General features: G+C 40.7%; 1 protein-coding gene across 1 annotated transcript; it reads left to right on the top strand.

The window, feature by feature from the left end:
• Window positions 1-407: 407 nt before the first annotated feature.
• On the top strand, window positions 408-13,453 carry tbx20 (T-box transcription factor 20). Its single transcript, XM_088929707.1, has 8 exons — window positions 408-783; window positions 2,136-2,370; window positions 4,399-4,563; window positions 5,086-5,194; window positions 7,375-7,533; window positions 7,767-7,843; window positions 9,685-9,797; window positions 10,048-13,453. Exons 1-8 carry the CDS (start codon window positions 657-659, stop codon window positions 10,386-10,388), a joined length of 1,326 nt encoding a protein of 441 aa, XP_088785833.1. The 5' UTR covers window positions 408-656; the 3' UTR covers window positions 10,389-13,453.
• Window positions 13,454-15,139: the final 1,686 nt, after the last annotated feature.

Genomic DNA, 15,139 nt, shown 5'->3' with positions numbered 1-15,139 from the left:
ATTCGTTGGTTAAATACACATGGTTAAAAGTAGATACATGTCGCCCTTTACAAACGCGGCGTTGTTTGTTGTTATCTTGCATTTATTACTACAGAAGCAGACGGCGGTGGCCGTATATAGTAACTGCAATTAAAATAACACATTAATTGCAACTAGTCGTTTTATACACTATGCAAAGGGCGCTATCTTGTGTGATAGGTTGTCGGGTCGCTGTTGGGTTATTTCCTCGCGTCTTACGCGGTAGTTAAAAATGGTGAAAGGGCTTTTTAATAGGCTGGGGTGCCGAGCTTGAGCCTGTTGGGCAGGGTAACACGGTGACGTTGGCCACAGGGCGCTGATTGGCTGTCGCCGATAGGGGCTAGTGGAGGCACTAAAATTAATGGGAGTGCAAAGTGTCCGACTTTTGCAATGTAGGTCCTGCGGTCGGGGTTAAAGAACAGAAACACGGAGCGAAGGAGAAATACAACTATGCTTCTTCATGAGCCACGTCTTCACCATTTCCCAGAGGCTGACTAAGATGTGTCAGTTTGTTCTTTAAACTTAATTTCCGTTTACAGAGTTCCGAAGACTTGGCTGAACTACAAGGCTGTGTTGCGCGATACGACGGGCATACAAGACGTTACCTACGCAGCAGAAGTCCCGTTGATCTCCTCGTCATGGAGTACACTTCTTCCCCGAAACCTCAGCTGTCCTCAAGGGCTAACGCGTTTTCTATTGCCGCTCTCATGTCAAGTGGGAAGACGAAGGAGAAGGACACTGAAGAAAACACCATCAAGCCCCTGGGTAAGCGCTGCGCACTCACGAATGCAATACACCAGGTTCGCGTGTTGTCGGCAGATTCAGAATAAACAGACCTAAACTCGCTCGTCATACAGTAAGTGCGTAAGAAACCCGAGATTGAATGGTGGGATATATCGTTTCTCCTTTATTTATTTTTTTAAAAAACGAAACAGCTCTGGGATAGTAAAGTGTTTATTGTACTCGAATAACAGTCTTCTACTGTAAGATCATTCCAATGCGATGCTATTAAACGGATGTGAGAAGCTACGAGGCTCTCTAATTTTCACGAGAAGTCTCTGCCTGGTGTTTAAAAAGACAAGCAATGAAAATAATTAATACACACAAACTAATTTTATACGAATTCTATACTTGGAAATCGCCTTCCAAGCGTCCCTCTTACAGGGCAGTGTCTTCTAACTAATGTCAATGTCTCGGTGAATGATGAAGCCAGGACAGAATCGATACCTGTATCTCATGTACCTCTGTCAAAATTAAAAACAACATCGTACAACGCTGTCATAATATTCTACATTTTACTGTGCAAAGGTAGGCAAAATAGGAATTTACTACTGCTAGTTAATTAATGCTTATTATATGTATTGTGTCTTCACATAGGAGAACCAAAAATGTATTTGTCCTTAGGGATCATTGTCACTGCGGTTTTAATTGTTAAAATATCTTAAATATATGACACAGATATTATCTTTACTGTAATTCAAAATGACAGATTATTAGATTATTTTAAAAAGCAACATATTGAAAAAAAAGAATTTACTACAAAGCTAAATGTGTTAGGAGTGGTTTAAATGTTCCTGCAAGACTCCTATCATAAAGCTACCGTAAGTAAGCGTGAATTCGTAGTTCGTGTTGATTTTAGGGGTTTTGAGAACACGGAAATGGCTTTCAGCACAACTGTTTATCATTTTATATATCCAAACACTTAAGAAAAAAGATTTTACAGTTGTAATGTCAAGGACAAGCCATGTAATATTTCCCTACAGAAAGCTAAGGCTGAACACATGGTTTAAGACCGATTTCCACGCTGATGAGGGACAGAAGCAAAGTTTAAGTGTAACGAATTGTACTGTCTTCCCTTCTGTTTCAAAACATGCTGAATTTCAGTACGAGAAAGAGAAAAGTACAATCGATCCCCGTGAATCAGATTATAAACAAGGACTGTCGACTGCGACGTTTTTCCTCTAAAAACAAGACAATCTAAGAATTGCAACATTTATACAGATATATGCGTCTTCTAGCCTGCCTTTCAAAGGTACAGTCGTAACTGGTGTTCGCTTCCTCTTGCTGGAACTTAGATGACCTGTTTAATGTGTTGATTGTCTTTCTTCTTCACCCAGAACAATTTGTAGAGAAATCGTCCTGCAGCCAGACTCTGGGTGACCTCTCTGGACTGGACCCTCACGGAGATTTCAGTGGGAACCCGCCTCAGATATGTACAGAACCGCTGATCCCCACGACCCCGAGTGTACCCAGCGAGGAAATGGCCAAGATTTCGTGCAGCCTAGAGACCAAGGAGCTCTGGGACAAGTTCCACGAGCTTGGCACGGAAATGATCATTACAAAATCCGGGAGGTAAGGGGCACTTCTCTGAATACAATTTAAGGTCTTATCCAGGACCACCTTAAACTCCTAGAATTCTTCAGAAAAATAACCTGTTACCGCGAATGAACTCCGTCAGCAAACACCTAGAGCCTAGCTTCTTTGATGATTGTAGAAGCAGAGACGAGAGAAATCAGACGAAAAAAATAACGAGGGTAGAAACTGAAAGAAAATAACGAAAAGCTTCCTGTACACAGGTGACGGGGCATTTTTAGCACCACACTAAAATACAAAAAGTCAGTCACCAAGTGCAGTAACTTTTAAAACGAACTACTCGACCTGCGCTAGAATTGCGCGGTTTAAGAAGTGTTGCAAATTGTTCTGCAAACTAAACACACGTGATCTATACAGGTAAATTCTTCTAATCCGAGCAGATTTAAATAAACTTTGAAACACGTTTGACAGGTGGAACATTTTTTTAACACTTTCATGCGCAGGGAAATGTACTGTAGATGAATGGGCACACATGCTGTCTTGCATAGTGAAAAGGGTAACCTTTTAGACTCTACCGCGTTCGTCATTTCTGAGTATTTTATGAATATTTTGTTCTTTTTTTAATTTGAGAATAGAAGTGTCGCCGTGTAGATCAACTATCAATAAAAACAAATTGTAGAAATTGTTATGGTAGAAATATGATATAAAATGACCAAGTTAACAAAAAAAAGCTAATGACATGGCATAGGTTGGATCGGAGTTGAAGCACTTTTCTTTAAATTTAAGAATACCGTTAAGTAAATGTACTGTATATGAGGTAGCCACTAATTTAATATGGTATAACATACCTAATGAAGAGATTTCAGAAGCAATAACAATAACTTAAAGATTAAATTATCAATTTTACATAGTAAACCAGGTATTTTCTGTTTATACGGCTAATCTTAGAATATTATTATTATTATAACAAATAACGAATTTAACGGTTTTATTTTGAATCCTTTAAACTTTAATTTAAAACCACGCTTATTGCAAAATAAGTAGAATAACGGCGAAATATTGGTAACTAATATAATTGATGTAAATAAATGTAAAAGGCGAAATCGCTAGGAATTTTACGCATATTACGGGTTACACTGCATATTTAGCAGATAGTTACATGACAGAAAAATAAACACAAGCTCTTTGAAACAAAATACATTTTTCCTGCTAATAATTATTTGTTTTGCTTTTAGCCCAGTTCTTATTTTCATATCGATGAGAAAACAAAAACGTTACAAGATCTGGAGAAACCCTTCGAGGAATTCTCTATCATTACAGTATATGCTATGTAAAATATATATATATATGCTATATATAATATATTATAATATAACCATTATTTGTTTAGCAATTATATATATATTATACTACGATAATATCTGTTTAAATTAAGTTTATACAAAAAACGTCTGTCGTGTTAAATACAATAATTACATCTTAATACGAGATCACGATCTTCCCTATATTTCTACTGTCCCTGTGTACAGTGGATACTTATTGGTCGTTTTTTGTGTTGTTCAAACTGTTCTTTACCAAGTGTTCAGTTTTCTGCTCTGTTTTTACACATTCTGACATGTAATTGCTTTGTTAATAATTCATCTACTGCACCTCATTAGGCCTTATTATCTCCATTAGCACTTCACGTATGTATCAGTAATTGTGTATACGCAGTAAACAATTTGAAGGAATATTTTGTGTACGCCTAAATCCTTTTGGTTATTATAAACGCGGTTATATTTTTTTTATGATGTTTCCCGTTTGATAATATAGTTTCGCGTTTACACCTGTTGCTAAAATACACAACGGAGTGTTAAACGGGTTGTAAATACTAAAAAGCGATTTTAATATGCTGCACGGAATATCTCATTCATAACCACAATACGGTCACAAAAAGTGGGGGGGGGGAATACATCTTTAGGCACCAGTATTCCTAGATAGGCGTGGGTAGCTGTTCTTCATGTTGAGTTTCTTCCAGGTCAGTCTCTCAACTCGGCAGTCCATTTTTTTATTCTCTCCCTATTGCAGGAGAATGTTCCCGACCATCCGTGTGTCTTTCTCCGGGGTTGACCCGGACGCCAAGTACATCGTGCTGATGGATATCGTTCCCGTGGACAACAAGAGATACCGATACGCCTACCACAGATCATCTTGGCTAGTGGCTGGGAAAGCGGACCCCCCCCTGCCTGCACGGTGTGTGTTCCTCGGCAGTCAGATAAAACTGCTCCCTTTCATTTCCTCTTGCTACCCTCAAACACTCCCAGATTCTCTCGTCCAGACTACTACTACTGCCGTGCGTCGGTCGTGCAGTTCAGGCGGTAGGGAGAAGGACACCTGATGAACGCGCAGGAGGCTACAGCGCCCGGTTGATGAATTAGTTAACTGACAGGAAGGGGCAGGAGGCGTCCCGCGGAGTCCGTAGAGGCTGAAAGACCTCTTGAAGTCGAGGGTTGCGAGCCGTTTGAAAATACCCCGATGACACGAATTGATGTCGACATAAACACGCTGTAGTAAAAAAAAAGGGCACCAAACCAGACAGTTGAAAAGCATGAATCTTACACTGACGAGAGGCAAGAAATGGTTGTAGCAAATGCTTCAGCTTCAAGTTTCCTTTGAAACTGATGCTTAAAGAATTAAGTTCCCCATAAGTGTTGACGGTGCACTCAAAGCACGGGATTTGTATCGACGTAACCTTTGCTATGTGGTGTTTTTCAGGCTGTACGTTCACCCGGACTCACCTTTTACCGGAGAACAGCTACTGAAACAAATGGTTTCCTTTGAAAAAGTCAAGCTTACCAACAACGAGCTGGATCAACACGGCCATGTACGTGGCGGGTGGTGAGGCATGCAAGTGTGCATGGATTTTTAAAAAATCTCTTTTCGAGGTCCAAGTCATGAAAACAAGAAAGTGACATAACCCAGATCAATATATTGAAAATGATGTACGGTATCATAACACTTTCCATTTGCGTTTTGTTGTAATATGTATGCGTATTTTAAAAATTGAATGATGTCGCTATAATTTCTAGCACTTGTTACATCTACTGTAGGAAGCTTAATTCATCATTTAATTAGCTTCTATTTTAAATTTAGGGAATATATTATATTCTTAGGATTTGGGTGCACAGACATGAAGTGTATTTTTATCTGTTATCACGGAGCTGTTTAAAGACGGTTAATCTTATTGTCCATCTTCAATCGCCGTCACCAGACTAATACAATATACAGTACACAGCGTACTGTAGGTCTGCAGCTGGTGTTACGATTCCCTACGTAATGGATGACGCGTTACTTCACAGTAGTGTCCCTTAAAAACAGCACTTAAAAATTAACGTGCCTGAAGAACACTCAAGTAAAATTATGTTCCGGTTTTATTGTGTACCCAGATTCTTGCCTGATAGGGCTGTTTTTTTTTGTTTGTTTGCTTGGAAAACGTTTGAATTCCCCTTCTGCTTCATTAAAGAACAAAATAATCTAATTTAACTATAGCACGGTACTCTCTAACGGTTGCTATGGATGCTCAAGTAATCAGTGCATTAAGGGAAACAGGATGTAAAGATTAAAATCTTCCTTGGACTGGTTTTTAATGCAGTGCATTGCATTTATTAGCTGACATCTAAAAGCATTTTACTACAAACTCAGTTTTCCCGTATGTGCTAATAACTTGACTACTATGAGCAACTATCAAATAGTTTCAGGTTTCCCTGCAATACGTCATATTTCAAACAGCGAGAATATACAAAATCAGCACTAGTTCGTCTTTCGTTTCTAATCTTCACTGACGCCCTTCCACATCAACGATCACTTGCGTTATCGGCGTCAGGCGTTGACCATTAATGTCAATCATGGATATTAATTACGGGGTGAGATGTGAGGTCATTTAATTGGGGAAGGCCTGTGTTTGACCAAAATGTGCTAGAAATGTTTGCTGTTTTAAAAGCCTTTATATTTAAATTCAATAAAAATAAAAAGAATGTAAATGATAGTAACAGGTCACTAAGATAACGGCAAAAATGTATCGAGCGGCTTCGAACCGGTGGAAAAAGTAGACTTTACAGGCTATATAATATTATTCCTTTACCTAATAGTGCCACAATGTTTAAGATGGGAAAGTCCAAAAATTGAAACAAACGCTTTTCTGTGTTTTCTCCGATCGTGTGGATTTAGTTTCTGTTTTTTACCTCTTTAAGGTCAATATGTTACATTTCTTCAACATTGACAAAATGAGAAAAATGAGAAAAATGCTCAATGACTGTAAAGTTTCATCAAACAAATCTGTTACTTCACTAAAAACGTACTGTCTGACGAAGGAATGAACTTCAGTATTTGTGTTTAAATCTATCAGATATAAGTTTTTAACTCCCCCTCCACCTCACCCCCTTAGGAAGCCTTACAAAACTTTTTATTGGTGCCCCTTTTCAAGATCATTAAGCTGTTTTGAGAGAGGAAAATATCCCGATGAACGAGACAGAAGATTCCAAAGTTCAACGTTTTCAGTAAGCGAGTAGATGGGCAGAAAAACGGTGAATGGTTACAAAGACGAAACGGGTCGTATCTTTGATCTCCTTTCAGACACTTAAGGTGCCTATTTGTTTAAAATCAGGCTATCGGGGATCTGCATTGCAATCGCTGTCTTGCTGGTTGGTAATTTGGCTCTTATTTACAAACCACAGTCGGTCTTCGGGGGCCAGATGCTGTCTGAGGTAGTAATACTCTGAGGTGACTCCTGGATAGTTTCAGAAAGATGGTACGGTGGCTGAATTATATTTGCTGGATGGAGTCTTCTTTGTAACCTTTCTCGCGTTCTTACAGTATGTTTACATGAAATCCCGTCCAAATCTTCCAATTCCAAGTGGAGGCAGAGAAAGGAAGTTAATTCACACAGCAGTTTCCATTCTTTGTGCTAGAATGTCACATCTTTCAATAAGGCTAACAATGTCGTCTACTTGATTTCATCTGATGAAGTCATCCTCTCTGCTTCCTCTTTTTTTGTTTGTTTCTTAGATCATTTTAAACTCCATGCACAAGTACCAGCCCAGGGTTCACATCATTAAGAAGAAAGATCACACGGCCTCTCTGCTCAACCTGAAGTCTGAAGAGTTCAGGACCTTCATCTTCACAGAGACTGTGTTCACTGCGGTCACAGCATATCAGAACCAGCTAGTGAGTCAGCATTCAGTGGATGTTCATCGTTTTCAGGGCTCGGATTCTCTTGTCATGAGCGATCAAATCATTTTTGCTGGATGGCTGAAAGAGAACGGAAAATTACAGTTGCCAGAAAACTGGCTCTGGCTTTGAGAATCGGGAGAGTTTCTCATTTTTTCACGGTTTAGTCTCTGTAACCGTTTAAAGATGATTCTGGATGGTAATCCCGGTGTTTTGCTTTTGCCTTGCAGATAACAAAACTGAAAATCGACAGCAACCCCTTTGCGAAAGGATTCAGAGACTCCTCCAGGCTGACAGACATTGAGAGGTACTGGGAATTTCGTGTTTTTCCTTCTCCAGATAAGATAAAATGAAGAGTAAATGGAGAGAGGGGGCTGTTTAAGAAGCTCTCATTAGTGCTGTGAATGTGTGGGCTTCGTTTTGACAGAACCTTGCTGATAATAAGCTGTTCCTTCTGACTGCGAACGGCTACTATCCAGACAACCAGTTCCAACATCTGTATGGTTTTATACCGAAAGAAAAGCAGATCTTCACCAAGGCCTCTGACCCTGTTTACAGAGCTAGATACGTCTGGGATGGAGAAGGGTCAGTGCATGTAACGTCTGGAGGAGAAAAAAGCAACAAAATTAAATCGTTTTCATAAACAAGAAAATATACTGTCCCCCAGTGCTGACCTTTAAACTGGAAACTTCAGAACGTGTTCTCCAAACCAGATGTTAATACACAACACGAACGAAGCTTTCAAAAATTGTGGAGAAACATTTAAGAAATGAATCGAACGTAGTATTTTTTTTTAGAATGTATATGATCAGGGAAGTATGAGTTCCATCTAATTTTCAAATTTCCTCCATAATTTGATATTAGCCAAGAAAGCAAACAAAAAGAAAAGATAGATTTTGTGGGTTTAAGTCCCACTTAAACAAATTTGAAAAGCTTTAAATCATGATAAGAACCAGCTAGGACTTAGCTAGAGCTAAAGTCCACAAGTGAGCTCCCATCTAGCCCTGTTTCAGAACCAGAACTATTTAAATCAGTGGGTTATCAGGTCCTCACCGCCACCCAAACTCCCCCCTGCAAAAATAAATAATTCTTTGGGGCTACAAATTAAATCTGATCAATTGATCTTTAGAGACCTGGAGAAATCGTATTAGTCTGGAGTCAGTTACTGCACTAAAACATGATGTAATTCAATTGGTTCCAGTAACTGATTGAAAACAGCTCGTATCGGCTGTCCGGTGAGGCTGTTTTTTGAACAGATCTGAGATAAAAACACACATATTTATATTACATGCTGACAGAAATTGCACTTTCCTAACCTAATTGGGAAGCTAATATAAATGTATGGCTTTAATAATGTAAAACATTCTTGTCCGGGATTTACAAGTCAGCTGTCTCAAAGACTAATCCGGGGGTAATGCAGTTATAAGGCAGTGCAGTGCGCGCTATGTACATGTGTCTGCGAATTTCAAAGGCTTCAGGAGATCTCACAACCTCATGTTGTCTGTATACCAGATGCAGGAGCGTAAGAGCCTGATACACCAAGTAACTGTGGAAAATAAATAATGGAGAATTCAATTGCCAGTCAAAGGAGTTGTAATTTGACGTTTCAAGATTAGTACTTTACAGGTGGCATTCACAGACTCTGTTTAGCACCTATGACTACTTGCCATTTGTGCTAGAAGTATGACTGTCATCAATTAGTGCATAATGCAGCTTTTGAGTATCTCTGTAGTTATCAAGATATTAAGCAATATGTATGAGACTTAGTGTATTCACTAAAACGCTGCTATTCTTTTCAATAAATATCTTACAATGAACCTACCAAAATCTTGTGCCCGTTTGTGAGCTCCACATCACCTGCAGTCTTTAAACAGGCATCGAAAGCTGCTTTGAGCACTTTTTTGTGTGTGTTCAAAAAAGAAAACCTTGCTGAAATCAATTGACTGTCAGCGAAAAGGTCCGTGCAGACAAAATGTAGCCCTGTACGTCACAGTGCACCATGAAAGATTGCTCTGTTAGCTGCCCAGCTGTCAGTAAGCATTTGCTCGTCAATGATAGAAGAGATAGGAAAGCGAACAGGTCTTTAGCAATGGCCTCAGGTGTGTACCGGCAGAAATATTTTGGTTTGTTTTTTGGTTCCTGCTGTAGGGAAAGTGTGGAGAGTTTGATCCACAAGCACTCCTACGCGCGATCGCCGATCCGGACGTACGCTGGCGAAGACGAAGGCCTGGGAGAGGAAGGACACGTGCCACACAGCAGAGGTAAGGCCGACCGCCCGGTCACCTGCTCATACCCCACCCCCCAGTATATAAGCAATAACTTCCGAACCATTTCCAGATTTGCAGCATTAAAGTCAAAATCGCTGTTGACAATAGCATTCGAATTTCTAATACTGTGGGACAAAGCAAAATGAAATAAGAAAAGTGTTTTCAGCGGATATTGTAAACCAAGGAACCATCTGCCTGCAGCTAGGTGTGTTAGATAATCAAACATGCGCCCTTTCCCCCGCAGGGTCGGCCTTCACCACCTCCGAGAACCTGTCGCTCAGCTCCTGGGTGACCACCTCCTCCGGCTTCCCGGGCTTCCAGCCGCCTGCCCCGCTGTCGGCCCTGGGCACCGGCACGGCGTCTCTCGCCAGCCCCCTGCCCCACCCCATCCAGGGCTCCCTGCCCCCGTACGGCCGCCTGGGCGTGCCCCTGGCCCCCGCGGCCCTGTCCGGCTCCATGCAGGGCAGCGGCCCGGCCTTCCCCTCCTTCCACATGCCCCGCTACCACCACTACTTCCAGCAGGGGCCCTACGCCGCCATCCAGGGGCTGCGCCACTCCTCCACGGTCATGACCCCCTTCGTGTGACTCCCCCGGCCCCCGGCGCCCCCAGCTGGAACCCCCGGAGTCTGAGAGACCGCGGGAGGCTCGCAGGACGAGCGATTCTGCCTCACGCCTGCGGCCCGGGGGCCCCACACCCGGAGAAGAGGACTCTGAACGGGTTTCGGGATGCGGCGTGAACGGCGGGGGGCTAGCAGATTCATTCAGACTCCTGCTGAGGGACCTGGCTGCTGTGTGAACCTTCAGAAAACAGCAGGAGCTCCTCTGCCGTGCTTACCGGCTGCACTCTATTGCCTGAACAGGGGACAAGCCAGCGGTACTTATGGACGCAGCGAAAGCGAGCTGGTTCTGACGAGCCATTCCACAGCCTGTATGAGGCACACAGGAGGGGCTGTTGCCTTTGCCGACAATGTTCCTTTGAGGTCTCTGAAGGATTTCCACCCGTCTTCACGTCGTTAAAACTGACTCCCGAACTCGACCCCCCCCCCCAGAGACAGCGCGCTGTGGATCTTTCCGTGTTTTCTTTATTTAATGCAGGGGGATGGTTTGTGTAGCAGGACATATGAAAGCAAATGCACTACAGAGCACAGACAGTCAGTCCAGCGCAGCCAGAGTCAAACGGGGAGCATGCTCAAGCCTACTGTCTGCAGAGCCCAGCGGATTTTCAACTTCAGCCATCTCCCGGTTCGATTCTCCCAAACAGGAAACTAAAAGGTTTTAATATGATAAAAAAACAGGCATTTTGTGCATTGTCTTTCTGTATTCTAGGATATTACATTGCATTGTTATAGGAATGCCAGTTATTGGAATCAGAGGCCCTTAATTCTTTAACATTCCTCCCCCGGTCTTATCATGTTCATTCTATAGTGACAGTTATATTTTCCTGAAGCTGACGCACACGATGCTAATTTTGGCCCATGTAAATGTCAGATCATCTTTGAACTACCGTTCTGAGCTGATCCAGCATCTGGGCTCCTAAAGCAGTCCCTTCGCAGATAAGTTTGAACAAGCCTGAATAACTCCTAAGCCCTCAAATGGTAGCCTGCAGATGAACCTGAACATGACATTGCTGTATGAAAACAGTTCCTATTTTTGATGAGACTTCCGGAACCTATTATTTTAGGAATCTGCTGCTTTAATAGAGTCTATTCTCTTATCATAGACGCTACTAATGATGAATTCAGCAGTTATTTTTTTAAGGACGCATTATACCTTAAGGAAACTGGATTCAGTTTAGACATTGTAAACATCTTGCCCCGCTAATGTAATGATTATTAATTTACTTTTTGGAATATGGTATGGCATCATAAATCATCATTGCTCACAAGCCTTGGAATTTAAACAGCACATCCTAACTGGCAAGTAATTCGCTGAGATTTCTTCAAGAATTTCATTATTAAATTGCAATTCATCAGTGGTTTCTGTTGCAGTTACTGTTCAGTGCCCTAAATCAGTGATGTGAATGAATCTCTACCTCCAACCTGGAGGCAACCAGGAGGGTTAAGTGTATGCAGGTAGAGAAGCACAAGTGCTGTGCTTGTGACAGCAGCAGTCTTTAGCAGATGCTGTTGGTTTCTGCAGTGTGCTCATCCACTGGGTGGTCTCTAAATATCTCAAGCTGTTCCCAGATCTTCTAGGAGGAAATCTGCACCAGAATTGATGAAACTCAATGGTCTCTTTCCTCAAGGGCTGCGGTTATTAATGATCAGCGTGTTAACCAGTGGGATTAGGGGATTGTGTGTTTCGTGATTTAGGTTATTTTGTTTTTCTCTGCCTCCCGCTTTCTGGATGACCTCAACATACTTAACAACAAAGCCCCAATGAGATGCAAGTAACTGTATGAATTTCAATTCCATTATTCCACCATTTTGATGTCAGAGTGTTGGAAGGGAAACTGTTTCTCTATAGAAGAATATCTCAGCCATAAGGAATCACGAATCTGTTGTGTGCTCTTAATTTAATGTCCATTCTCAAATTGTGAAGTGCTCAGATTCCCCTGTAATTGGCATTATAGATGAATGACTTGTTCATAAGAAGTTTTTACAGTTCGAGATAAACACACAAGAAGCGCGTAAAAACAGTGCCGAAGCAGAGATGTCTGACACCACAGCAAATCAGCAGCACTAAATATCCTATTGACTCGCCAGTTTGCTGGTTTATAGATTTGTGTGAAAAGAGTTTAGCCTCTTTGTAAGACGGCCTGTGAGGGAGGACAGGAACAGCCCTTAGTGCTTCTAGGATTGCTGGTACAGAGATGTTTCATGTTCATTCATCTTGTACGTCATCATAGCTGGCTTTTAATTGATACATGAAATATGTAAAGTACCCTATATAAACCAAAAACGGCACAAGAGTCCTGTTTTGGTTCTGTTTCCAGTTAGGTATCTGTCTCAGCTTCACTGCAGGAGCACTGCTGCTTTCACCACATTGAATGCTGTGACTGCTGTCTATGATTACGGACTAATACAGGAAATGTTAAGTATTAACAACCGCCCACACACTTTCTGTATGTGTGAAAAGCATGTAAAATCTGAACAACCCTCGTGATAATTGAATCAATAACTTTAAAAAAAACCAATTCTTAATAAGCTAAAGAAAACTTGTAAACAGGAATCAACCTTTTTACTGCTGCCTTGGTGAACAGCATTTATACCAGTACCATATTTCTTCATTTTGGGTTCCTCAATAGAAAAGAAAGAACATCAAATGAAATATATTTTCATACTGGCTGCTATTTTTAGTGTAATAATAGTGTAAATATCAAAGTTAGAACACTTCAAACCAAAGTTGTTGTTTTTTTTTCAGGTGAAACTGATTTCTTTGAATGCAATGCACCATAATTGTACTGCAGATCCCTGTTTCTTGTACTTTGTGGATAGTGCATTGTGTGAGCAAATCTGTTGCATTGGAAACAGATGTATAAAAACTGTTTTTCTGTACAATATATTCAAAAAATGGAGCAACATTGAATACGATTTTGTTTTTTAAAAGTGCAATATATTTATTTCTGCTCTTGAAATGATAATGCATTGTTATGTAATATTGGAAGCACTAAAATAGATGTTATTTGTAAGGATTAAAATCACAAAAAGAGATCATCAGTGTTTTCTATTGAAGGCCTGTGCAGATGGTGTTTAGGGGTGTCATTGGATTCTGAAATGTTTCATTGCAGTCAACAAATGTTTACAGTAGAATGGTATTTTATGGTTGACAACAACATTAGAAATCTAATGATTAAAACAGTCACAATGTCATGTCATATGCACAGTGCGTCTGGTTGAAAAGAAGCTTATTCACTTTTTCAAAAGGCTGACTAATAATTACTGTAAAAGAACGTGTTGCTACTCTGTTTTTCCAGTCTGAAGTCAAAATGCATTAGTGATATGGGAAATTTTGAATGCAACTAAAGTTTAAGTGTTCCAACTGCAAAGTCAATCAGGGCATGACTATCGTTACTGACCAAGAAAACAGGCCAATATGACAAAGAGCAGCCCAGCAGTTGATACTAACCAAAAAAAGAGGGAGAGACAGATCCTTTAGTTCAGCAGATTTTGGTTAGATTCATTTATAGTAGTTCTTTGGCTCAATCATAGCTGGGAGTAAAAGGAAGATTCACAACATATCAAGTGACAAGAGCTGAGGACTGTCTTGTCTCCAGAAAGTCAGTTTCTAAACAAACATATTCTACACATACTGTACATGTTTCTTTGTAATAAGAGCAGACACAGGACAGTTTCTGAAAAATAATGACCGCAGTTAAAGATGACTATTAGTCCTTAAGAAATCTAAAATGTACTATGAGGCGTCCACTTTCTGGAATGTTTCTGTGACCAACACGAAAAGGTGCAGCTGAAGGATATGCAAGCTACAGCCTAGTTGTTAAGTGTCTGGCTGCTGTTCCAGTGCGGGGAAAACTATGTTTAAAAAGTAGTCTACTACAGTTGTGAGTTACTTTTTCAAATTAACAAGACTCTGAGGGAAATGGATTTTAAGAAGTCATCAGTGACGGCGATGTAATGTCTGAATAGGTAGAAGGTAAAATAATATATTACCTCTTAAGAATCTACCTCCTGTTTATCTCTTATTTTCAGGTTTCCACGGGAATCGTCAGTTGTCAGTTATCAATATAAAAACTGACACAAAATATCAATAAAGACAAGACTTTGAAGTAATTTTGTAGAATGAAAAATCTAGCACAAATATATGGATGTCATTTCAAATTTCATATAACTTTATCGTCTTAAGACCTCTATTGGCTTTGAGGAATAGTCAGGTTTCAAGAACTCAAGTGTAGGCATTTCTGGGCATGTAGATTTAAAAAACACTCCTACAGGAAACTGGATCCCCTGGAGGAAACCCACACAAACATGGGGAGAACACAAAAACTCCACACAGAGAGCACCCCAGGAACTGAACTCAGGGCCATCAGCCATGACATAAAGCCTAGCGTGCTATACTTGCGCAGTGTTGGGGTGCTCTTCTGCTAGCAATCACCGCGCAGAGGGAGGAGTGCCACCTACTGGTCCAGACACTGCACTTTCAGAAAAGCCCTGTTCATTTTCAGATGCTTTTCATCCACCTATCAACCAGACCCAACCTTTTTCTTTCGGTAGGTGGGTCTCTCCCCATTTTCAGAATAGGACACTTTTATTATAACTATAGTCTGCTCAAAAAAATATTTAGGGACCTTTATCTTCCTGAGACTTTCCACGCATTTAAAAATGTTTTATTTGGTAATAATGTGCTTTTTTATATTTTGGCTGCTAAAACTATACCCC

The sequence above is a fragment of the Atractosteus spatula genome, chromosome 12 (assembly GCF_055471065.1).
Source record: "Atractosteus spatula isolate fAtrSpa1 chromosome 12, fAtrSpa1.hap1, whole genome shotgun sequence".
Taxonomy (NCBI): Eukaryota; Metazoa; Chordata; class Actinopteri; order Semionotiformes; family Lepisosteidae; genus Atractosteus; species Atractosteus spatula.
The sequence above is the reverse complement of the archived record's forward strand: the minus strand, read 5'-3'. Positions and strand labels throughout refer to the sequence as shown.